This window comes from Rhea americana, unplaced genomic scaffold (assembly GCF_003343005.1).
Source record: "Rhea americana isolate MKP2758 unplaced genomic scaffold, rheAme1 scaffold_89, whole genome shotgun sequence".
Classification (NCBI taxonomy): domain Eukaryota; kingdom Metazoa; phylum Chordata; class Aves; order Rheiformes; family Rheidae; genus Rhea; species Rhea americana.
This window is the reverse complement of record NW_028187077.1, coordinates 1,537,815-1,561,379: the sequence shown is the minus strand read 5'-3', so window position 1 is coordinate 1,561,379 and position 23,565 is coordinate 1,537,815. Positions and strand designations below refer to the sequence as shown.

At 38.3% G+C, this 23,565-nt stretch overlaps 2 protein-coding genes across 9 annotated transcripts in view; both read left to right on the top strand.

Annotated features, from left to right (window-relative positions):
* Positions 1-6,141, top strand: part of BLTP1 (bridge-like lipid transfer protein family member 1) — a 121,122-nt gene extending 114,981 nt beyond the window's left edge. For all 8 annotated transcript variants that reach the window (XM_085323888.1, XM_085323893.1, XM_085323889.1 and 5 more), the window contains 5 exons: positions 68-271; positions 1,790-1,984; positions 2,857-2,991; positions 4,096-4,261; positions 5,473-6,141. In XM_085323888.1, coding sequence (XP_085180014.1) covers positions 68-271; positions 1,790-1,984; positions 2,857-2,991; positions 4,096-4,261; positions 5,473-5,689 — 917 coding nt within the window. In that variant the 3' untranslated portion in view covers positions 5,690-6,141. The remainder of the gene's footprint in view (positions 1-67; positions 272-1,789; positions 1,985-2,856; positions 2,992-4,095; positions 4,262-5,472) is intronic.
* A 1,243-nt stretch (positions 6,142-7,384) lies between these two features.
* On the top strand, positions 7,385-22,579 carry ADAD1 (adenosine deaminase domain containing 1). Its single transcript, XM_085323866.1, has 11 exons — positions 7,385-7,568; positions 9,214-9,372; positions 14,092-14,259; positions 14,702-14,770; positions 15,309-15,434; positions 16,907-17,030; positions 17,308-17,478; positions 19,192-19,418; positions 20,598-20,835; positions 21,353-21,485; positions 22,466-22,579. The coding sequence occupies exons 1-11, from the start codon at positions 7,385-7,387 to the stop codon at positions 22,577-22,579; spliced, it is 1,713 nt and encodes a 570-aa protein (XP_085179992.1).
* The last annotated feature ends 986 nt before the right edge of the window (positions 22,580-23,565 follow it).

Sequence of the window (23,565 nt, the reverse complement as noted above, 5' to 3'; positions counted from 1 at the left end):
TGTTGTATACCTGTGTGTTTCCTGATTTTTGTTTTTTCTCTCTATACACCCTGTGCTTTCAATGCAGGTTCCAGTGATCATTCAACATACATTGTGCAAACCCTGGACTTTCATTTGGGCCATAACACGATGGTCACCAAACCTTGTGGAGCACTTGAAAGCCCTATGGCAACAATCACAAAGATAACAAGGCGCCGCCACGAAAATCCCCCACATGGAGTTGCCAGTGTGAAAGAGTGGTTCAATTATGTCACAGCAACAAGGAACGAAGGTTGGATTTGTGTTCGTTAAGTTTGGGGTTTGATCCGCTTGTCAGGCAATGCCGATTGTGCTGTTTAAAAGCTGCTAAATTTCAAGGGSGTAAAAGAGGAGGGAGTTTGCTTTGAAAGGATGGATGTTGTTTCTTGTTGTGAAGCTTATAGTGAATGGTGGAATAAAACATAATGCACTGCATAGCTGGAAGTGTAACTGAGCTCAAGTCCTTTTTCAAATTAGGCAGTAAATCCAAAAAAGTTAGTGTATAGGACTTATAGCATTGCAGGAGTTCTATTTTTCATCCTTTTCTCTTTTACCACATGTACAGGTTTTTATTATTTCACATAGTTGTCCAGCTGTGCTCTTGTACTATGTGGATATATTTAGTTATTTCACTACATATGAAGAGTTTACAAGTTAAGTTGAAAAAGGAATTTATTTTAGGTATCTCACTTGTTATGAACACTTAAAAATTACTTACCTGCCTAATGCTTTTCAACCTTCAGCTGATTCTAGGCATTAAAATGTTTCTGAATCATGTCTGTTGTCCCTATTAATTGGAAAATAAAACTTTCAAGATATATTAAAAAAATAAATCTTAAAAGTACAGCTGTTCCTAGTCCATTCACAAAATCCAGAGAGATCCAAATCAAGAGATAAAAATCAATAGAATTCCTGTGAATAGGTGAAGAGCAGGATGTGGCATATAATTAGAAATGTACAGTTTATAGCCTCTTGAAAACAATTTTTTTGAGTTGTCGATATACTAATATTTATTTCTTTAGAAAGACACAACAGGATGTAGTGGTTGGAGTGCCTCTACTTGTGAACTATCTGTTGAATATTTTTACCCAGCCCTGTTTCACTATGTCTGGAGTATTTAAAAATACAAACAACAGCATCACTTGATTGTTTGACCTTTTGTGGTCATGCTGTAGGGAGCAAGATAAGGGAYGTAATATTTTTAATACTCATGCACCAGCAGTTTTACGATTAAATAGGAACTTTTCTTAACTTTGTCTTGTCACAATTTTAGCAGTTGAAAACTATTCAAAATGATGTTACATGAAGTTACATGACAAAATTGGATTCCTCGTCAGCTGTGATTTTGATAGCAGTGCTGCCTCAGTGAATTTAGATAYTTTATCAGATGGAAACATTTATTTTCATTTTAAGTAGTAGTATAATTTCAAGCACAGAGAGCACACTTAAAAAGTATAGTCCAAATCTCATTTAACTGAAAGCTAATGTATAGAACAGAGCTGTGATAGGCTGGTCAGATAAATAAAATTTGGACTTTGGTCTTCCAGGGAATGAGTAGATGCTTTTAGAAGTGCTTAGTTGTTATGGTAGCAACGCCTATTTCCCCACCCCACTTCTCGTTGAGTGCAGGCTCTCATTGAGGTGTATTTTGGTGTATGATACTACCGCTATGCAACTGAATTTATTGAAAAACTTACCACTATCCATGCGGACAGGTCTTTATTAAAAAAAAAAGATTGCTGAATTGAGGAATCTCTTATTGCCTCTGTAGAATTAAACCTCCTTCGAAATGTTGATGCTAATAACCCAGAGAGTAGCACAACAGTGAAAAGCTCGAGCTTGTTAAGTGGCTTCAGAGGAGGCTCCAGTTACAACCATGAAACTGAAACTATCTTTGCATTGCCAAGGATGCAGCTGGATTTTAAATCTATTCATGTTCAAGAGTCACAAGAGCCTTCATTACAAGGTGCAGTAAACATTACTTCTTTTGCTTGATGCAAAGCTATTTTTTGTAAATCAGAAGTTAAATACAAAGATATTTCACTGATTAAAGGGGGTTATTTAATCTCAAGATTACTGCAGATCTGCAAGAAGGAACACTATTTTGAAATAAAATGCAGAGGGAATTCTGATGAGAAGGTGAACATCTAGTCCAGAGGCTGGTCATTGTAGAATAGCCTTACTAAGAGAAATGAATATGAATGTTTCAGCTGGGTTGGGTTGTTTTTTTTTCAAACTTAAAAAAAAATGTTAAAGAGAAGGGCTCTTTTAAAAAAGGGAGTGAACTAAGAACTGAACCTAAACTTTATACTCTCATTTTTAAAATATGTCCTCACATTGCAATTGGAGCKGGAGGGAAATAAGACGCCTGAAGACATAAGACACTAATGAAGATACTTATCTTAGCTAAAATACTGTTTTACTCCATATCTGATTCTGGATATTATTGTGACAGCAGTCAACATGTTTAATGTAGATAAATTTGCAAAATCTGGTATCATCTTTTCATATTGTATAAAATAATGCATTAATAACATAGCATAAGCCAGCGGTACTACTGTAAGTTGACTTTGCAAGTTAATTTCTGCTACTTTATAAAAGCTTGAAAGTACAGAAAACTGTATGATATAGAATATTGATTATCCTTAATCTAGGTGAAAACAGTGAAAAGAATGTTGAGGATGCTAAGCACTATTTTTTWTTATGGTCATTCTTCTCATTTGAGTTTCTGGTTCAATAAGAGCAAGATAATTTTGAAATACTTTGTATTAAAATTCTATTCTTATGTATATAATAGGTATTTAAAAGTATATCAACACTATTTCTATTTGAATGTAGATACAACTGTTAAACCAAAGGTGGAGTGTAGTGTGGTAACTGAATTCACAGACCACATTTGTGTGACCATGGATGCTGAACTGATTATGTTTTTGCATGACTTGGTATCTGCTTATCTAAAAGAAAAAGAAAAAGGTAAGTTGTTATTGCATGAGGTAACACTAGGGGACCAATTTGTCAGTGTCATGCTGTTTCATAGTAAACACCTACATACTTTTGGTGTAATGCTTTTGTTCAAATGGATTTAATTTGGGGGGGGGAAGCCTTCTTGTGATTTGGACTTAGTAGTATAAAATGATAGATCTCTTCCAACCACTGATGATTAAAATTTAATTGTGTGTTTTAACAAAAGCATAGAAAGGTTTTCATGGTTGTTTTGGACTGAAAGCCAAGAGATGTCAGATCTTTTTGCATTTCATAAAAATAGAACATTGTTCAGGAAATACTTGAGCTGGCTTTAAGCCAGCTAACACAGAACTGTAAACAGAGTAGTTGTATACAGACTTACAAACTTAGGAGGGCCACTGTGTTCAGGGAGCTTGTAAGTATCTGTGTGGTGCTTCGCTACACAACCTAGATGCAACAGGTTGCCCACTACCAATTCAGTCACATCCAGTGCAGCAACCACGTGCTCTGTGCTGCCAAGCACAGACATATCTCTGAATTTTTGTTCCTTATCCGCTACTGATGATCTTTTTCTAGCTACTTCAAGTTGTAATCCTGCTCCAATTTTGCCATCTGGTATTTAGTTTAACTTTCTTTTTGTAGGATGGTATATGTCTTAGGTCAAGGACTGAACTGAAGTATTCCCCCTGCTCTCTCCACAGTGAATACTCCATCCATCTGAAAAATATATCCTAAGTTAGGATTATGTCAGAATTTTGCTTGTGGACTGTGATACACTTTGCTGTACACAAGAATTAATTTAAAAGAAGGACCTCCAATTGTGGATGGTTTGGGCTGACAAGAGAGAAGGGAGAACACCATGTTCTAGWGTTATACAGTCCATATTAAAGTGTTGATAAAACATTTCTACTAATACTTTTTTCAAAACTGTTTGCCAAAAGTTCTGAAAAACATGTCTTGTTTACATGACAAGCTGAAAAAAAATGTTGACTTCTCTGAGATTTTTGCTTGTGTTTCTCTTAAGAGGTCCAAAGAAAACTAAAGTGGGATGCTTATGACTAAGCTTTTTTTTTTTTTCCCTTTTTTCTTTCTTTCCTTCTCCCCATTTCATAGCTATTTTCCCCCCTCGCATTTTGGCTGCTCGTCCAGGACAGAAAAGCTCTGTTGGTGTACTTGATGAGAGCTCCACTGATGGAGAAGCAGAGGAAAGTATTACTTACACTACAGTTGACTGGAGAGAATTCATGTGCAATACTTGGCATTTAGAGCCCACACTCAGGTAACAAGCAGGTTTATCTGCAATCTCTTCTGTGTACTTTATCTATGGGTACTGTTCTTCAAAGGACAAATGTTTCCAAGCTGATGCTGTTCAGCTACTAGAGAATCAGTCATGTGGATGCTTTTACAGACTTGTCTTTGGCTATTAGTGCTGATCTGAAAGGTATCTGTTACAGGCTATGACAAAAGCTGAGTAACCAAATTACTGATTACGTTAGTTAATTTATGTACTAAGCTTTTGAAAACTAAATTGCCTAGATGATGTTGGATGTTGTTCAAAATCAGGATATAGCAAAATTCAACTCATTAAGGACCACAGATTACTATTTTTCTACTGTTTCCTACAACACCGCAATTCACTTTTTCTGTCATACGGTTTTTCAACTTGCATCTTTACATTTATTTTACATTTTTTCTTCTGAAAGCATGCAGAGTTGTCTTTTTGCTCTCCCATGTTATTCTGCAATAAAACTTCCCTTATACACTTGCATAATGTAAAAATTAAAGATAGGCATGTTAATGAAAAATGCGAAATGTTTGAAAAATTCAGGTCCTGACAAGTTGACCCTTCTCTCTCATTCCTTCCCCTCATCTGCTGTTTTTCTGATGAGATACTGTGCAACAAAATCCTTCCTCCTGTGCAAGGAGGGATGATGTCTGTCTTCCTTTGCAGAGTAGGAATGCAGGCAATTTTAGTTACTACAGAACAGTCACTACTKAAAAGTCACTTTATAATAAAAAAGCACTACATATTAGTTGCTATATGACAGTATAAAAATAGCATGAAAGAACAGTGTGCATAGAAACAACCCACTGCTCTCAATGCACACTTCTGATCACTGGGAATGACTTCTGTCTGTGTCAGGGCATTTTATCTCTGCTGAAACTGCTGGAGCACCTAAGTGTTCATTCACATACCAAAACATGAACTCAGGCCAAATAAATCTGACAAATAGTAGGCATTTTTGGTTAGTAATAATGTTAAATCAACTTAAAAAGAATTTGGAGGCTGCCTGTTCTATTTTTTGCTTCTTCAAGCATCTTCTTTCTTCAAAAATTAGTCATGTTCAGCTTATATAAATTAAGTTKGAAAGAATGCCTGTTGGATTTCAGTTGTTCAGAAGTTCCAATGAAAAAAATGGATGTTTGTTTAGACAAATGCTAGCTGCTGTATCTGTATTTATATATTTAAGTCCGATTTTTGTATTTTAGATTAATCTCCTGGACTGGGAGAAAAATTGATCCTGTTGGGGTTGACTACATCCTTCAAAAGCTGGGCTTTCACCATGCAAGGACTACTATTCCAAAGTGGCTGCAACGGGGGGTAATGGACCCTTTGGACAAAGTTTTGTCAGTTCTTATAAAGAAACTTGGTACTGCACTACAGGATGAAAAGGAAAAGAAAGGAAAAGACAAGGAAGAATACTAGAAATATAATGTGACGACAGTAATTCCGTTTGATTGTATTGTTTTATTATATATTAAGAATTTAAATATGGTTTAAAGAGAAACCTAACAGCTTTTTGCTACTCTATTTAAAACTTACATTGTGAGTAACTGTTTACTGTGGTACATGATACCATTCTGTATTTGAAGTATTGCATGATTATGACCAATGAATATTATGTGAAGGAATAGCTGGAACACTGTAAATCTGCTCCTCAGCACTGTTTTATTATGTGCAATATGATTCCTGCATCTTTAAAGTACTTGCAGATTAACTGTGAATTTTCATAACTTTATTTGCCATAACAGAAACCCCTCGTTGATAATGTGACTGGTAATTGCTTTGTCAATGTAGACTTGTGTAAATTATATGTATATAAYTTATGAAACTGTGATTGCCTTAGTGCTAAAAATTAAGTTTATTACACTTGTAATAAAATTTAACTATTGTACAACTTTTTATTCCGCCTTCCTGATTAAGAAGGTGGTGTACAGGCCTTCCCTCAGGCGGCACCCAAACCTGCAGCCTGGAAACAGTGACACCCGCCGCCACCGGTTTTTCCCCAGCCCCCCTCCCTGCGCGCTGCTGCCGCAACCGGGTCGCGGCCATCCCGGCCCGTGACGCCTCCCGCGGTTTCTGGTTTCGCCCTGCCCTCCCGGCTCTCCGTCCCCCGCCACGGGAAGCCGGCAAGACAGTGTGGGAGCACCGGCGCCGGGGCGGCAGCGCGCCGTCCGCGGCCCTCGCCCACCGGCAGCCGACGGCGCGGGGGGGGGCGGGGGGAGGGAGGAAGGCGGCCGTTAACCCTCCTCGCGCCGCGGCCGTTGGCTGCGGCCGTTACTGGGCCAGAACGAGGCTCCCGCCCTCCGCCCCAACGGCTTCGCGCCTCGGCCGCGCCGCACGTGGCGGGCGGGCWGGGCTTTCCCGCGGAGGCGTCTCCTCCCGCCCCTGCCCCGCCAGCCCCAGAAATGGAGGAGGGGTGCGCGGAGGCCGCGCCGCCTTCAAACGCGGGCAGGGGGCGAGCGCTGCCCGCGGCTCCCCTGGGGCCATTAAAACCCGTGCGCTGAAGGCGGCGCGCGGTGCCGCCGCAGCTTCCCAGCTGCGGAACCTGCCGCGCCTCGTCGTTTCCTTCACCTCGGGCGTGGAGGGCTCCGCCTACCCGCGGGTGTAACCGCGCYGGCAGCGGGCAGGGCTGGGCAGCCGCGCCCCGCAGGGCTTTCCCGCTGCAAACAAGGTGGAGACGAGAGCGGGCCGCCCAGGTTTGAACTCGAGCGCCAGCCCATCCTGCAGCCGGAGCGGGCTCGGCCTCACTGCTCTCCGGGGAGCCGGCTCAGGGTTTGTCTTGTCCGGCCGAGGTGTAAAGCCACGCTTGGGGGGTTATTAAAGGGGTGTTAAAGCATAGTGAAGCTGGTGAGGTGACCTAGAAGTAACTTTGAGCTTAGTGCTGTCGATTGGAAGATGGAGAAGGATTGGAAGGAAGCCGTGTTTCAATTCTCCTCCCCCTTGCTGTAGCAAAATGTGGGGTGTAAATTACTGCTACTGCMCTTGTGAAGTGGTTTAAGTATAGAAGTGGTTTAACTATCAAAAAAAGGGAGGGGGGTGTAGAATTCTTTTAATGTGTAGTAACTTCAACTGTGTTGTTAGTTATTTATACTGTGTTGTTACTTAGGTCGGTTAAAAATGGCTAGCAGTGAGTGGTTTCAGAGTGCCAGAATGCCCACCTCTAATCCCACACAAAAGAAGAACTTGCTAGCTCATGCTCCTATACAGCGTGTGAATGTAAGCCCAGAATTTTCACCTTCTCAGAGGTGCTGTGCGCAAAATTCAGCCYGGAAGGTGACACAAATTGCAGGTATAGTTCGCAGTTTGTTCACTGGCTTTGACTRTTGAAATGACTTTTTAATGCTAATAAAAACAGCTTTACAGGATTGCCATGCATATTAATGTGATTGGGAATATTCTCTACAGGCATAACATCTCGTGTTAATGATGTAGGAGAAAGGAAGTGTTTTGGATTTACCAGCTCAAAAATACTGCAAGAAGTGATAGGTTTATTGACCATAACAAAACTGATTTCTGTCCCTTTAAGAAAGGTTTCCTTGTTTTTTTAGTTGGTGTTTCTTTGCTTAATTTTCTCATATTTGTGGTTTTCTCAGATTACTTCTCTAGCTTCTGCTTGGGCTTGTTCCTCTTTTTTCCTACTGCACCATAACTTAAATCTTATTTGCAGTGGAAGTTTATTAGTGTAAGTACTTTGTGTAGCCTATGCTAAAATAATCTGCAGTGCACATACACTTTAGCAAGCACTTCTAGCATGAAATTAAGAATTAAGTATGTGCATTGCACTACTGCATCAATTCTTTTTAGTGATCATCAAGAGAAACTTAACTGCAGTTCCACAGATGTCCCTGGACATACATGTATTTTGGGTGCTYTCTCTTTAAATACATGTATGAAGGTAAAAACACCTGTATGTGAGAATCTGGGATTTCAATTTATTATAGTTTTTTYCTACTTTAATTGCCCTAAATTGCTGGGAGAGCTTAGTGTATGTAGGCCTGAATTTATGGCAGTCCYGAGATTTGATGCATCGTGGAGTTGATAACGGGAAAATACTGTATTTTTTTTTTCTTTTAAATTAAAAGAATGAAACTTTCTTCCTTCACAGAAGTAGATGCTGCAGGAAATAGTATTAGTTATTCCGTAGGAGACCTCCATGTCAAGGGTAGCTTTTCAGATAGTTTGCTCCTGGAAAGAACCTGTCTTTCAAAAGAAAGAGGAATGTGAGTTTGCCTCTGTGATACATCTCAGAATTTATAAAACTCTCTTGTGAATCTTTTTTAAATTCAAAAAAGGAATTTGCTTCACATTRCCTCTGAAGACCGTAAGGGCTCTGTTGGAACAGACCACAAATCTACCCAGGCACTGTCCTGCTTCCAGGAGCAGTTAGTGAGCTTGCTAGGCCCCAGCCACCTCTACCAGAGGTGGTGTCTTTGTATTAAACAGCTCTTTGTGGGCTTTTTTTGTTGTGTTCTGTTTTGTTTATTTCTATTTTSAATGATTTTGTCTTCTCTTTGAACTTGTATAATTGCTAAAACTTCAGTGTCATATGGCAAGGGGTTCCRTTACTTGACTGTTTCGGTGAAGAACCATGTGCTTCTTTGCTTTGAATCAGACATCAGTTGCTTTCGCTTGACTGCTGGTTTGCAGGGRAAACATGTATTTACATATAGTATCTGTCTGTGTTCAAAATCTAATAGATTTATTACTAAAAAGCTTTGGTACCCTTAAAATTGGAGATGCAAACTTTTCCAGGACTGCTAGTATTTTTTGTATAGGTCTCAATACTGAGCAATACTGTTATAGGCTAATTTTTTGTTTGTTTGTTCTAAGAATCTTCTAAAAAGTTCACAGCTATTTTCAGCAGTGGTGYACTGTTGGGGGGGATTAAGTTTTAGTCTTAATAAATATATTTTTTGGTCATATTCCAGAACCTTTGTGTGCCAAAGTAGCCCATCCATCTCCAGTGTCATCACTTCCTTCAAAGAGAATACTAGAGGGGTTTATTGCAAAATATAAAAGTGGAGTAATAAACCCAGTATCTGCTCTGCATCAGTTTGCGCAAATGCACCGTGTACCACTTGAATTGAAAGAAACTAGTGTGTCTGGTAAATACTTCTTTTTTTTTTTTGTGTGTGTATTGGCTGCATTGTGTTCCATGTATGTTTGGTTTTGACCATTTTTCTGTTGTCTTTGTAGTTCTGTCTAACAATTAGTAAGTACGTAATTTGATATATTTTGGTAATGCATAAAGTTCTGGATGCTACTTTTTCCTCACTTTTTTTTYCTTTTATCTCATTATATTGTAATCTTAGGAACTAAACCTTGTAGTACAACTTTGCATGTCTCTTTACTTTCTTATTAAACCGTACTTCAAGGGCAGTTACTGTTAAGCCGTTGTGAACACTCTTGCTTGTCTGGATGCACACTGAAACATATAACCCCTGCAACCATGTACTTTGGAATAATACAGATGCTTGGATGTAGCTGACCTCTAAATAAGCAAGAAATAGGAAGGAATCATTTGGACATCAGTCAGTTCTTCTGCTGGCAGAGGCATCTTATTCTTTTCGGGAACTTAACTGTCTTTCATTTTAGAAGTGGTTATCCTTCATGTCTTCATGGCTGCATGTTGCTGGTTCAGAACTGTATTGCTTTCATTAGGAGCAGCTTTTGATTTCCTGATCAAATTTTTTCATGACGAGTTTATTCCCAATTATGCTTGTCTCATTGTTGCTTTCTGGTGTAAGTAGTTTTCCTCCTTCTTTGGAATCAATAATTATATACTGTCTTGTTATTCTTTCTCTCCCCCATCCCCTTCCYTCTCCCTTTTGGCTGGTGGAGGAGGGGGTGGGATTAGTGAACATGAGCATTGCTGTCTTACTTGTAAGGTAAGTTTCTGCTTCCCTGATCTTCTTTCTTGTTCCAGGTTGAGCTATGTTTTGTGGATGTAGATGAATGGAGCTGTGCATAGGATTCTGAGTGAGGTCTCTGTACAACGGCATTACTGCTTTCTTATCTCYGTGGTCTTGCACAGTGCTGCCTGTGGTAGTGTTTGGCTACTGCATGTTTAGGTCACATTGATCATAGGATCAATTGTCAGGTAAATTGTCAGGTAGTAGGTGGTCCATAGCAGTTGCTTAAAGTTAATGAACCCTTCAGATGTTTTTGTTTCTAAATTTAAATACTTCATTTAGCACTTCATAACACTGAATTTACTATAGCAATTCTGTTCTTGGGTTTACTCTTTCCCCTTCCTTCCACCATGGGATAGCTTGATTTTGTTAACAAATGGTTGGAAAATGCCAAAAGCAGAGAATTCTGTGATTGAACACATACAGTCTGTTTTTTCAGACCAGTCCACTGCGATCTTTWCTTCAGCCAGTTCCTTTGTCCATTTCGAGAGTTGCTCTGGTAACACATTCATTTTAACTTCTTCTGTGAAGTAACTTGGTCCACCTAGCTGAGACTAGCCCCATTTTCCTTCTTTAGGAAGTCATAGAATCACAGAATGGGTAAGGTTGGAAGGGACCTTTGGAGATCATCTAGTCCAACTTCCCCGCTCAGCAGGGTCACCTAGAGCATGTTAGGGCTGCATCCAGGCGGGCCTTGAAGATCTCCAGAGAAGGAGACTCCACAACCYCTCTGGGCAACCTGGTCCAGYGCTCCGTCACTCTCACAGGGAAGAAATTCCCCCTCACGGTCAGGCCGAACTTCCTGTGCTTCAGTGTCTGCCCATTGCCTCTTGTCCTRTCACACGGGACAACTGAAARGAGTTTGTCCCYGTYCCCTTGACACCCTCCCTTCAGGTACTTGTACACGTGGATAAGATCCCCCCCGCAGCCTTCTCTTCCYCAGGCTGMAGAGGCCCAGCTCTCGCAGCYGTTCCTCATGGGGCAGGTGCTCCAGCCCTCTGATCATCYTCRTAGCCCTACGCTGGACTCTCTCCAGYAGYTCCRTGTCTCYCTTGTAGTGGGGAGCCCAGAACTGGACRCAGTACTCGAGATGAGGCCTCCCCAGGGCTGAGCAGAGGGGYAGGATCACCTCCCTCGACCTGCTGGCAGCAGTCTTCCTAATGCATCCCAGGRGACCATTGGTCTTCCTGGCCACAAGGGCACCTTGCTGGCTCATGGTCATCTTGTCATCCACCAGCACTCCCAGGTCCTTCTCTGCAGAGCTGCTCTCCAGCAGGTCAGCCCCCAGCCTGTACTGGTGCCTAGGGTTATTTTTCCCTAGGTGCAGGGCTCTGCACTTGCCCTTGCTGAACCTCAGGAGGTTCCCTTCTGCCCAGYTCTCCAGCCTGTCCAGGTCTCTCTGAATGGCAGCACAGCCCTCAGGTGTGTCAGCCACTCCTCCCAGCTTGGCATCATCAGCCAACTTGCTGAGGAGGTGCTCTGTCCCCTCATCCAGGTCATTGATGAAGAAGTTGAACAGGATGGGACCCAGTCCTGAGCCCTGGGGGATGCCACTAGCCACAGGGCTCCAACTAGACTCTGCACCACTGATGATGACCCTCTGAGCTCTGCCTTTCTCAATCCACCTCACTGTCCACTCGTCTAACCCACAATTCCTGAGCTTCTCTAGGAGGATGTTATGGGAGACAGTGTCAAAAGCCTTGCTGAAGTCAAGGTACACAATGTCCACTGCTCTCCCCTCATCTTCCCAGCCACTCATTCCATCAGAGAAGGCTATCAGATTGGTTAAGCAGGATTTCCCCTTGGTCAATCCATGCTGGCTACTCATGATCACCTTTTTTTTCCTCCATGTGTCTGGAGATGACAACCAGAATGAGCTGTTCCATCACCTCACCAGGGATGGAGGTGAGGCTGACCGGCCTATAGTTTGCTGGGAACCTGCTTCTTGCCCCTTTTTGAAGACTGGAGTGACATTGGCTTTCTTCCAGTCCTCAGGCACCTCTCCAGTTCTCCAGGACCTTTCAAAGATGATGGAGAGCGGCCTGGCAACAACATCCGCCAGCTCCCTCAGTACCCGTGGGTGCATCCCATCCGGGCCCGTGGATTTGTGGATGTCTAGCCTGCCCAGAAGGTCTCTAATCCTATCCTCCTCAACCAAAGGAAAGTCTTCCCTTCTCTGGACTTTCTCCCTCGYGTCCAGGCTCTGGGATTCCTGGGGGCTGCCCTTAGCAGTGAAGACTGAAGCAGAGARGGCATTCAGTAATTCTGCCTTCTCTGTATCCCTTGTCACCAGGGCCCCCGTCCCGTTCAGTAGCGGGCCCACATTTTCCCTAGTCCTCCTCTTGCTGCTGATGCATTTGAAGAAGCCCTTCCTGTTGTCCGTGACATCCCTTGCCAGACTCGRTTCCAGCTGGGCCTTAGCCTCCCTCGCCGCATCCCTGCATACTCTGACTGCATTCCTACAATTCTCCCAAGTAGCCTGTCCCCTTTTCCACATTCTGTGTACTTTTTTCTTCTGTCTGAATTTGGCCAAGAGCTCCTTGCTCACCCATGCATTATTCTATTAAAAATAACCACGAAGGCCTTTATTTAACCAMAATACTATGCGGTTCTTTGTAACAAATTTTGAAGGAAAAAAATGAAGACATGCAGAAGCACAGAAACTGGAATACGTAGGCAGGTGATGGCCAGTTAAACTTGCTGTTTCAGATAATCAGATTTACCCTCTGTGAAATATRAGTAGTGTATTTGTCAGTCATTTGGCAGCATTCCTTGTCTCAATAGGTTTACATTCTTTTTCACCAGCACAAGTACAATACCACTTTCAGAAGTCTGACATTTAAATTMCTAGCTCTCTCATAATGCATTTCAGGCAAGGTCCTTGAGTTTTTCTTCCTGTTTGGTTGTGATAACGTGTGTTTTCAAACCATTAATTCCTTTTACCTGCCTGTCTYGTCTTGTGTTTGATGTTCCTTGAAACATACCTGAAGTATTCTATTGTTTTTTGTATCTCGTCTATTTTTCTTTTTAAATTTTCACAGCCTATACAATATAGTAGGTGTGCTTCTTTGTTCTCTATTTCTATAGTTGTGGAGCTTTCTCCTATTTATTTTAATATTACTTAAGGTGAAACTCACTTGATTTCAGTCTGCTTCTTGTAGTTTTAATGTATTTTTAGTTTTTCTGTTCTTACTCTTCAAGAATGTTGCCGGAAAAGGCAGATGTGACTGTTCATTTGGTTAGGGAAAAGAGCTTTTTCTTGCAAATTCTTTTTACTGCCTATTTTGCAAGTTTCTAACAGAATTACCATCCTGTACTTCATGTGATTTCCAGCACATCCAAGTTGTGGGGATGTACTTTGATCTGTTCTTTTTAAATTTAAATCTATTAACTTGTTAGTTGGCAAAAGAGCCCTGTTCTGAATTTACCTCTTCTCTGAAGCCTGAATACCTATAAAACYAAATAGAAATACCAACATAGAAATAGAAAAAATATTACTGATTTTGCCTAGTTCCTTCCCTAAGTAAGCATAGTCCCTTCACAGGATGCAGATACTGATAAGGGTTTTTTCATGCTCTTATTTGGCATTGATTATTTGATGAGCAGATGGGTCACCTATCATGTCTGTAAAAAGCTGGAACCTGTAATCACGGTAACAATGGTGGGGCTATGTTGCTGGACAATTTGGAAAATGTAGCTCTTTGTGAATATCTGTTAAGGCTCAAATAGAACTTAATGAAAAGTGCAGAAAGTGAAAGTTGCCATAATGTTTGTGGGTACATTATATTTTCTTAAAATTGTCTTTGTCCTGTACTTGTCTTTATAATGATTATAAATGCATAAAGCTATGGATAAAATTGCCTTAAAGTAACTTTACTAATTGTCTGGTGTGTGCCTTTTTCTTTATTAAAGGCAATAATATAGGGACATATTTTGCTTTTTGTGCTGTGGTGGATGGTGTTTGCTACAAGACTGGATTGGGACAAAACAAAAAAGAAGCTAAATCAAATGCTGCTAAATTGGCTCTTGTTGAGCTGCTTGACTTGGAGTGTGCAGAGGCAGTGGATTCTGAAAAGTCAGGTAAATATTCTAGCAACAACTGAAGAGCTTTACTTAAAGGTTTTCTATGCAAAATCTCTGTTTAACTTTATTAATGGATCTGTATCATGGCCTGCTTTGGGCAGAATTATTTGTTGTATAATTCTGAACCTGTCCTTTCTCTTTATCTTTTGTGTGTTCTTAAGAGTTCCTTATGAAGAATTTGTGACATGAGGGAAATACTGAGGGGACTAATTTATTTGTTCCTGTTGCACTTGATTTAATTCTCACAAAGTATAAGTAATATGAAGTTAATTCTAAATGTTTTTGAATATTCATAATTAAGTCTTCAGCACTGAATTACTGCTTCCAATCAGTTACCATAACATTTGCCTTCTGTTAAGAGTCTCTGCTGAAATAGTTCTACACTTGTAAGGACTTCAAAAATCAGAAAAATTATAAAGAAATTCTGCTATCTTCTTAGGTCCTCCTTGTATTCCCATTGAAGCCAAACTGCCAGCAAACTCTGTTCATGTTTCAAAGATACGTTTTGGTAAGAAATACTCTTGTGTTTCTTTATTGATTCAAATTGCCTAGCAAATGCTTTCATTTTATTTAATGTTTCTTCCAGCACATTTAATGACCTCTGTGAAGTTACTATTATCTTTATATGTGTTCCTCTTAAAGAACACCATAAGAGTTAGTGCTACTAAAGTGGGAGATTGGCCATCAGTTTTACAAATGGCAGATAGATGCAGTTTGAATAAGTTGCCTTAATTTAAGGGGTAAATCAATGACTGAAATGGAAGCAGTATTTCTGTCCTTCTGAAAATACCATGTCCAGTAGGTGATCAAGTTAAATTCATATCCCTGATTTATTATTATAGATAATAAAAGCATAAAACATTTAGGTGTTCTTGTCCTTTATTTATTCATGTCCATCCTGATAATCTTCAGGTTCACAATTTTGTGTGTTGATAGTGGTGCTTTTATCCTGAGTTTAGATTTATAATTCAGTAAGTGATTAATACTGACTGATTTTTTTTCCCCCTAAATACTTATCTAATGCTGAGTTTTATTGTTTAATATAGAAGGAAGACCTCTTATGTATCAAAAGCTTTCACAGACGCTCAAAGGAGTATTTAATAGTCTAACTGCCAAATATCCTGAGTACCGAAGTTGTGGCAGTTCACTGGCTGCCTTCATCATTGAAAAAGGCAAGTCTCTTTTGATACTGAGTATTGGGGAGCAGAAGGGAAAACTTTAGGCTGCTTGTGCCCCTGGAGAGCCTTGATTAACGCATTTCTGATCTAGTAAATAAATCTGGATGGTAACTCTTCCCCTTCTTTGACATATTGTGTTCTGGATGGCTCTATCACATTACTGTACTACAGAGACTTTGGACCTATGTAAGTATTTCAGTAAGCTGCCTCAAGGAGGARTAAGACTGTATAGACAAGTGATTCCTATTCTCTCTGTTACTTGGCATTTTCTTATGTTGAACTTTGTTATTGTGACTGACCAACCAGTGTGTTTAATGCATGTACGTTGGTAAGTAGGCTCATTAGCAGCTACTAGATTCCTAGTTTTCATTAAGAGTTTTATGTTCTAGTATGGTGTTATCTCACCAGATGGTATTAACAGTATCATGTGGAAAGTTCTTAAATGATTGTGGTTTGTTTTGTGTTAACTGAAGACCAGAAATCCTGAAGACGTAGGGACATTATGGTTAGAGTTTGTGTTGTTTTGAACAAACAGTCTGGGTATGTCTTAAAAGGAAAGTGTTCTTGATGTGGAAGTGATGTTGACATCATTAGGCTAAGAAATAAATACTTGGAATAAATAGCAATTTCACAGAATGTTAGGCTACTGTAGCAGGAAAAGTATCTTTTTGTGAGGAAAATGTTGAAAGATAGGTGGAAGTGATCTATTGGAGAGTAGGTTCAGTAGTGAAATGGAAATGAAATGAAAGTTAGCAACAATCCATAGATGTAGACTTGGAAAACTGCAAGATGGTAAAGAACTCCTTAGTACAGATTATTAATCGTGTTGCTCAGCATGGTGCTCACAGTCTGAAAGAGAAAACAAGTTGGTGTGAATGAAATCAGAGTGGGGAAATGTTTTCAGTAAATACTTAAGTACTCTTTGAGAAAGATGCTAAAGTTAGTTGTGGTTATGTGAAAGGTACTGTTGTACGCTAGGTGAATACAACATCACTGGTACTTTTTCTGGTCATCTGAATCATTGCCATCATAGGCACTATGTATATACTGAAGCATTAATCTGTGGTAGCAGGTATCTTAATGGMTGCAGTACTGATGTAAGCTCTCTGTCTTTCAGAGAACTTCAAATCTATTTCAGCTTTTGTTTTGAAGTGAACTTAAAGTATGATGTTGSCTTTGGCAGACACCGGTTGAATCTGTTCTTAAACTTTCCATCAGCAGGCTTCAAAAGCCCATYTGGGTAGCTAATCAGCTTGCCATACATTAAGGAAACTGCAAAATACTAGTTATTTTCTGTGTTTTATAAGCATCATCATGCTTGTCCTCTACAAGTCAGAGGTTTTCAAATAATTAAATAGGTATCCTTATTAAATTGAAATTGTATTTTCTTGAATCTGTTTAATTTTACAACAAATTGTTGAAAAAGGAGATTCTTTGGAGATATAAGAATAACATTTTCTTTTTAGCTGGACAGTATGAAGTTGTAGCTCTAGGAACAGGAGAATACAATTACAGTCAGTGCTTTCATCTTCGTGGGAGAGTGGTGCATGACAGCCACGCCATTGTTACTGCAAGACGTTCGCTACTTAGGTGAGCACATATGTGTACAAAGGTTTGTTGGTAGTTCCTGTTTCCTGCCCTTTTTGCAAAGGTAAATATTAATGCAGTTGCATTTTTTTTTAATTCCTGTCTTCTGGTTTCACGTTTCTTTTTTTAAAAAAAGGTTTTTTTAAAAAAATTCAAATCATACAGAAAATGTGAATTAAATGTGAATTAAATGTGAATGTCCATGACTTAAAATTGCTTTTACAGTTGTGAACAAATTTCTCATCTTTTGCATTTCTTTTTACTTAACACTTTATTTTAGATATTTTTATAGGCATCTTCTCCTATTCTATAATGAAAAAACAGCAAGGACGGAGAAATCCATATTTTGCACAGTGCCAGATTCAAAGCTGCTTACCCTAAAGCAAAATATAAATATTTTTCTCTATATGAATCAGTTGCCGAAAGGATCTGCTCAGTTAAAATCACAGTTGTAAGTACTTGGGAGTTTTCAAAGATACTGTAGTGGAAGATTAATCTGTTTCGCAGTGATGAACGCATAGTGCGTATGAAAATATGCATCTTTATGTATTTCTGAAATAGCAAGGGGGTCTTTTTTCTTCTTGTTTTGGAAGCATCTTAAGTTACAAGGTATTAAAGATAAATTTGGATGATTTTGCTCAATATGATACAAAAATTTTACATATGTTAGAATTTCAGGATGATATTTTATTAGTTACAGATCACCCGCTTATGTGTTAAATCTCCTTTTGAGAGATTGTTTGAATACTAATTAATCATTCACTTAACCATTGAGGAAGCAGATATGGTGGCTTAATCTCATCCTTTGCACCAAACAGCTAGACTGCAGAAGACTTGGATTTGATCTGTAGGTTCCTGCTCTGCTTTCTAGGAAAAAGAGGTAGTGAGAAAAACTCAATGAGGAAAATACTCMTGTGCATGCCCCTACACTTCTAATTTCTGTTACAGCACTGACAGTTCTTTTTTTTAGCAGTTTTGACATTTAGAGCAGCGGTCGATTGCATATCAAGAAACTACAAGTATTATTCCACTGCAGCACTATRATGGAGATAAAATGATAATGCCCTAGAAGTCCTACAGTTGTAACTTTTTCATGTGTGCAAGACATTAAGCTGCTTTCGTACTATTTTTCTGGTGTTCAGGTAGGAAGACTTGTGAACTAAGAGTCTGTGAAGTTGCGGACAGTTTATTGCAAGTCACGCTGACTGGAAGAGTTTCACCTGTTAGACTTTTGGGAGGTCGTAGATTACTTTCAGTGTCACAGCTTGTTCTTAGAAGGAAATAGTTAATGAGACTGGATGAACTTTGTCTGCTACTCTATAGTAGTTGACATTTCACAAATCCACCATCACTTATTTTCTTCCTTTGTGTCCAGCCTAGTCAATGTGTGTGCTTTCTTAAGACAAATTTTAGATGTATTTTCTTCTAACACAGCCAATTTGTCTACCTATACAGTGAGTTATTTAAAGATACTTAAAAGTGGCTTTGTAACACAGCTGCTTACATGGATAATCCCTTAAGTARTAAAATGTGGCCCCTGATTACTGGGGTTGTAGTGTGCTACTTAAGCAAAAATTAAATAGGTGCATTGTAATAATGTAGTAAAGCAAAAGCACCTTTGCTCATAGCATATTAAGTTATGCTAAAATTGGGGACAGTTGGCTCAAARTCACAAGTTCTTCCTGTTGCACTTCAGTTAAGGGGGGAACTGTCTTCTACTTTAGAACAATCACTATCCACACTGTTTTTTCTCACTAACGTGTTGCATCTTCTTGTTTTAAATATTGGAGACTTACAGTTTGAATTACTTTTTAATGGCAATTAACAATCTTACATCAATCACAAGATGAATATCCACAAGGTAACTGCTGTCATAGTGGAGTTAGATACAAGATGATAATTTGCTTGCAATGTGTGGCTTTTTAATATTTSTCTGAATGATAGCTAGGATTAGATTGAGTTACTATTTCTTATTTAAATATCTAATTTGGTGTTTGAGTAGTTTACATAGCTGAATGTGTTGTTTATAAAATTTAAAGAATTGAACATACAATAAACTCCAGATCTCTCAGTGAGTGTTGGCTGAGAAAAAGCATTAAGTATCACTTTATAGCAATCTGTAATGAGTACTTTCTCACTGGAACTCATCTTTGTCTTTTTTTAGGCACCTCAATCCACAATCTGTATCTGCTTATGAAGCTAATGAAGAATTGAGTCTTCATGTTGCTGTAGAAGGCAAGATTTACCTAACTGTTTGTTGTCCTCCTAAAATTGTTAGAGTAAACAGCATGTCAGCTAGTGACAAATTAACCAAATGGGAAGTGGTTGGTATTCAGGGAGCRTTGCTGAGTCACTTCATTCAACCGGTTTATATCAACACTATACTCGTAGGTAAGCTTAACACAAATTTCAGTGACTTCTTGTAGATTTTTATCTTCCTTATTGATTACGTTTTGTAAAGGCATGAATTAAACAAAAATATTCCTTCTAAGAATTACAGATTTTTTAAAAGAAACTAAATATATATAAGTAGTTGGRTTTTGTTTAGTTTAAAATCATCTTTGAAATGTCCAAATGTAAAACTTTGCCTCTTTTTTTTTCTCATTGTGTTTTTTTTTTTTTAACTTGCCAAATTGTCCTCCCTTTATTAAGCGTTAGAGTAATGGGAAATTCAGCACTGTTTTATAACAAACTAACTTTTAAATATTGAAGAAATAACAAACAAATGGTCTGTTAAATATTCAGTCAAATAAGGTGACTTAAGRTGACACTGTTAAGCACTGAACTGTAGGAATGAGCAATGGTGAAACTTCTCCCCAGGCACAGAAGCTGTAGTGCTTTTTCTTTTGTAACACAGAAAACTTTTTGCAGTGGTCCAGAGGTATTTGCAACAATAGGTGACTGCCTGCCTGCCCTTTCTTTTGAGGTTTGGGCACTTCACTTAAAGGAAGTTGAAAAATTCTCATCCTGCTCACTTAATTGGTGYTTAAAGCAAACACAGTAGATTGTAATTTATTACTATCTATTTGATGCATATTTTATGATTGTTCCTTGAGATGCTATGTACCACAGTGTGTTTATTCAGTAGACAGTCAGAAATGCTGTTAGGTTTTTTGGAAGTGTTTAATGGAAATTGGAGCTTTATTAGTTTCTAGTATAATACTCGCAGATCTTCTCCAAAATAAAATAAGATATACTTTAGTATGGAATAATGTGAGCGAATTCCTGTATGAGACTTTGTTTGGTTGTTGTTTTTAAATCTAGAATGTCAAAATTCATGTTACATCTTTTATTTTAACAGTGTCTTCTGCAAAGAATGTAATGAAATTATGAAGAATAACTATCCTAAAATGGTGGCATTTCATCAAAATAATGATGCCTCTGGAAAAGAAATTGTGAAATACTTTTTGTTCTGTGAACTGAACATTGGGTATTTTTTTCTAAACCTTAGGGTTTTTGTAGCGATATGTGTATAAAGTAGGCTACTGGGATCTTCTAGGTTCTTAACTTTTTTGAAAAATCTGATGATATACTTCTATGACTGATTTTTGTTTTGTTTTCAATAAATAGGAGATGGAAATTGCAAGGATACAAGAGGATTAGAAATAGCTATAAAACAACGTATCGATGATGCACTTTCATCAAAGCTTCCCATGCTTTATCTAGTCAACAGATCTCATACTTACTTGGTGAATGCTGCACACACATTTCAAATGGATGTAGAACAGAGGTCTCTTAGTTTGAATTGGTCTTTGTCAGATACATCACTGGAGGTTGTGGATGGGCTAAGTGGAAAAACCACTGAAAGGTTAGTTTTTTTTTTTTTTCCCTTATGTTGAAAATAGTGGTTGTCCTTATTCTGTGTGTATCCATCTACATATTCAGTTTTTAAACTGTTTGTAGAGGCCACAGTATTATCCAGATGAGAGGTGTTCTTTCCTATACTAACTGAATGCATCCTCGGTTTAGATGTCATTTTAGAAATCTTACAACTTGCCAATGACATAGCAAAATGCAAAATTAAATAGTTCTTTGAATTAAGGTATCTTAATTCATTGTTTGTTCTAGTGAGTTCATAACAGTTTTAGAAATGCATAGAACCAGTTGCTATCCTAGTTCAGGTAAATTCCAATATGTAAATGGTTTTCAATGGGCCTGTTTAAACTCTCCCAGCTGCTYATTCAAAGTTAAGTCGTAGTGTTGTATGACCAAATTCACAAAACACTGGCAGGAGTGGAGATTCCTGTAATGATCACAGCAATACAACTGTGGTGCACAGTACGTTCTTAATGAGTTTTATTATGCTTTTTCTATTTTAATTGTAGTTCACCATTCAAAAGTGGTGCTTACCTGGCAAGTCGCCTTTGCAAGGCTGCAATGTTTAGTCGTTTCAGATTGCTTGCTAAGGAAGCAAAACAGAATGACTTGCTTCAAGTTGATACGTACTATGAAGCTAAGGTAAGCTAATAATGGGAAAAATATTTAGGGAGCAGTGTTTTAATGGTTACTCTCAAAGCAGATTTGATAGCTAAGGATGATTTTTTTGCTGAAGTCYTCATGGGAACAGTTGAATTTCCTTTATTGTGTATAATTCTTTGAGCATCTTTTGAAATTGCCGTTTTCCAGTAAAATAAAAATAAATCCTTTTTGCCTCTGTTAGATTACCTTGATGAATTCTCCATGAATATCTTTCATGCTTGATATCAGCATGGTGACGTTGATGACCAATTCTGTCACATTTTGATTAGTTTCATATTGGAAGAGGTTAATTTTTTTTATATTAATTTTATACGTAAGTAGATATTTTCTACTTGGGATTAATTTTATGAGAGGATTCTTACATTCTAGAGGGAGAGGAAAGTAGGAATTCTTAATTGGAAGTACTCTTCCAGGCTTTGTCTCCTTGGGACAACAGGTATATCTTTTTTTTTTTCCCAGAATTGTTATGTAAAACATGGGCTTTTGTAAAATATATATGTACCTTTTGCTTTTCTTGATAGAACTTGCTGCAGTGCRTTTTCTTAAATTAAACTACTACTTTAAAACTGAAAGGCTTATCAATTCAATGTTTGCTTACCATGTGTTTASATTTGTGTTAAATCATATTGAATGTTAATTTATTTTCTGTATAAGAATACTATGGGAGCTGAAAAAGATGCTGAAAAAACACAAATCATATTTAACAGGACAACTCTCTCATCCTATTAAATTCCCCCAAATCTAAAAGTTATGTAATTTTTTGAATCTGTAAAATACTGTGATTCTTTAACACTCTTGCTTACTATCAGCGACTGAGAGAGTTGTGAAATTTGTAGTCATTGCTTTCCATYAGGATTGTGCTTATGTGTATTATATGCTACTGTTAAAGAGAACAGATTTTGATAGCTGTGCTTTTCAAGAGCTCTTCTTAAAGATTCTTTTTATTTTCTCTTTCTTAGATTAAATCTATATCATACCAAGAAGCTAAAAACTTACTGAAAAGCTACTTAGAGCAGCATAGTTATGGATCGTGGATTGTGAAGTCTCCATGTATTGAACAGTTCGGTGTCTGACCATGAGGTGGATTGCACATAAAGTTGATTTTCGTGATTTCTTYGAGAAAACAAATGATGATTAACTGAAATGTTTAACTGTTGGATTCATGTTTGCCGCACAAAAATGATTTTAGAACTTCTTTTTGTCAATTCAAATATAATTATTTGACCATCTGTAACAACTCAGTCTTCTCCAAATGTCTATTTTGTCTTCAATAAGAGTATCTAACAGCTTTGCAAGTCTTGTTTTCTGTTGTTCTCCCCTGTGGCCTGGCAGAATAGTTGATAYTCTTTTTCGTGTTAGCATGAAGATTCTTATGTGTTGTTATTTCCCCCTCCCCCTTTTTTTCTTTTCCTCCTTCTCCCTTCATTTTCCATAACAATTYATTTTTAAGAAGAAATTCAGTAGAAGCAGGATTTCTTCCAAAAAAAGTTATGTATGTATGTGTTCCAAGGTGAGAATCATTTTCAAAAACAACARCAGCAGCAAACTATGCCTTATTAGGATGTATCCTTTTTTTAGAGTTAATTTAAGACTTCGTTTAGCATATATTAGCTAAGGGGTGAATAGTTCATTTTATATCGTTTCTGACAGAATGGTTAAAAMGTATTCTGTTAATGAACTTCCAAATGTTAAACTTTGAATTATCACTCTTCTACTCAACTGTCTTGTGACAAGCAGTATTTTTCATAGCTGATTTATTGTTGACGTTTTAAAGGTGTCAAAACTGTAAATAATATTTTTGGCCTAGTACAGACCATGAGCAATTAGGTTCTTCCAACTTTTTTGGGCTGTCTCCAACAGCCATCAGATGTTAGCACTCGTAGACTAGCTAAACTCCTCTCACGGACTTAGTTCGTCAGTGTACTGATTAGTCCTCACAAAATTGTCTAGATAYGTAATGCATTTGCAAAATGTTACCTGTCGAGACAGGTGTTCTTTCCTTGTAAGTTAGGGTAAAAATATGGTAATGTCTTGGTAATGAACAATATCCTTTTGAAAA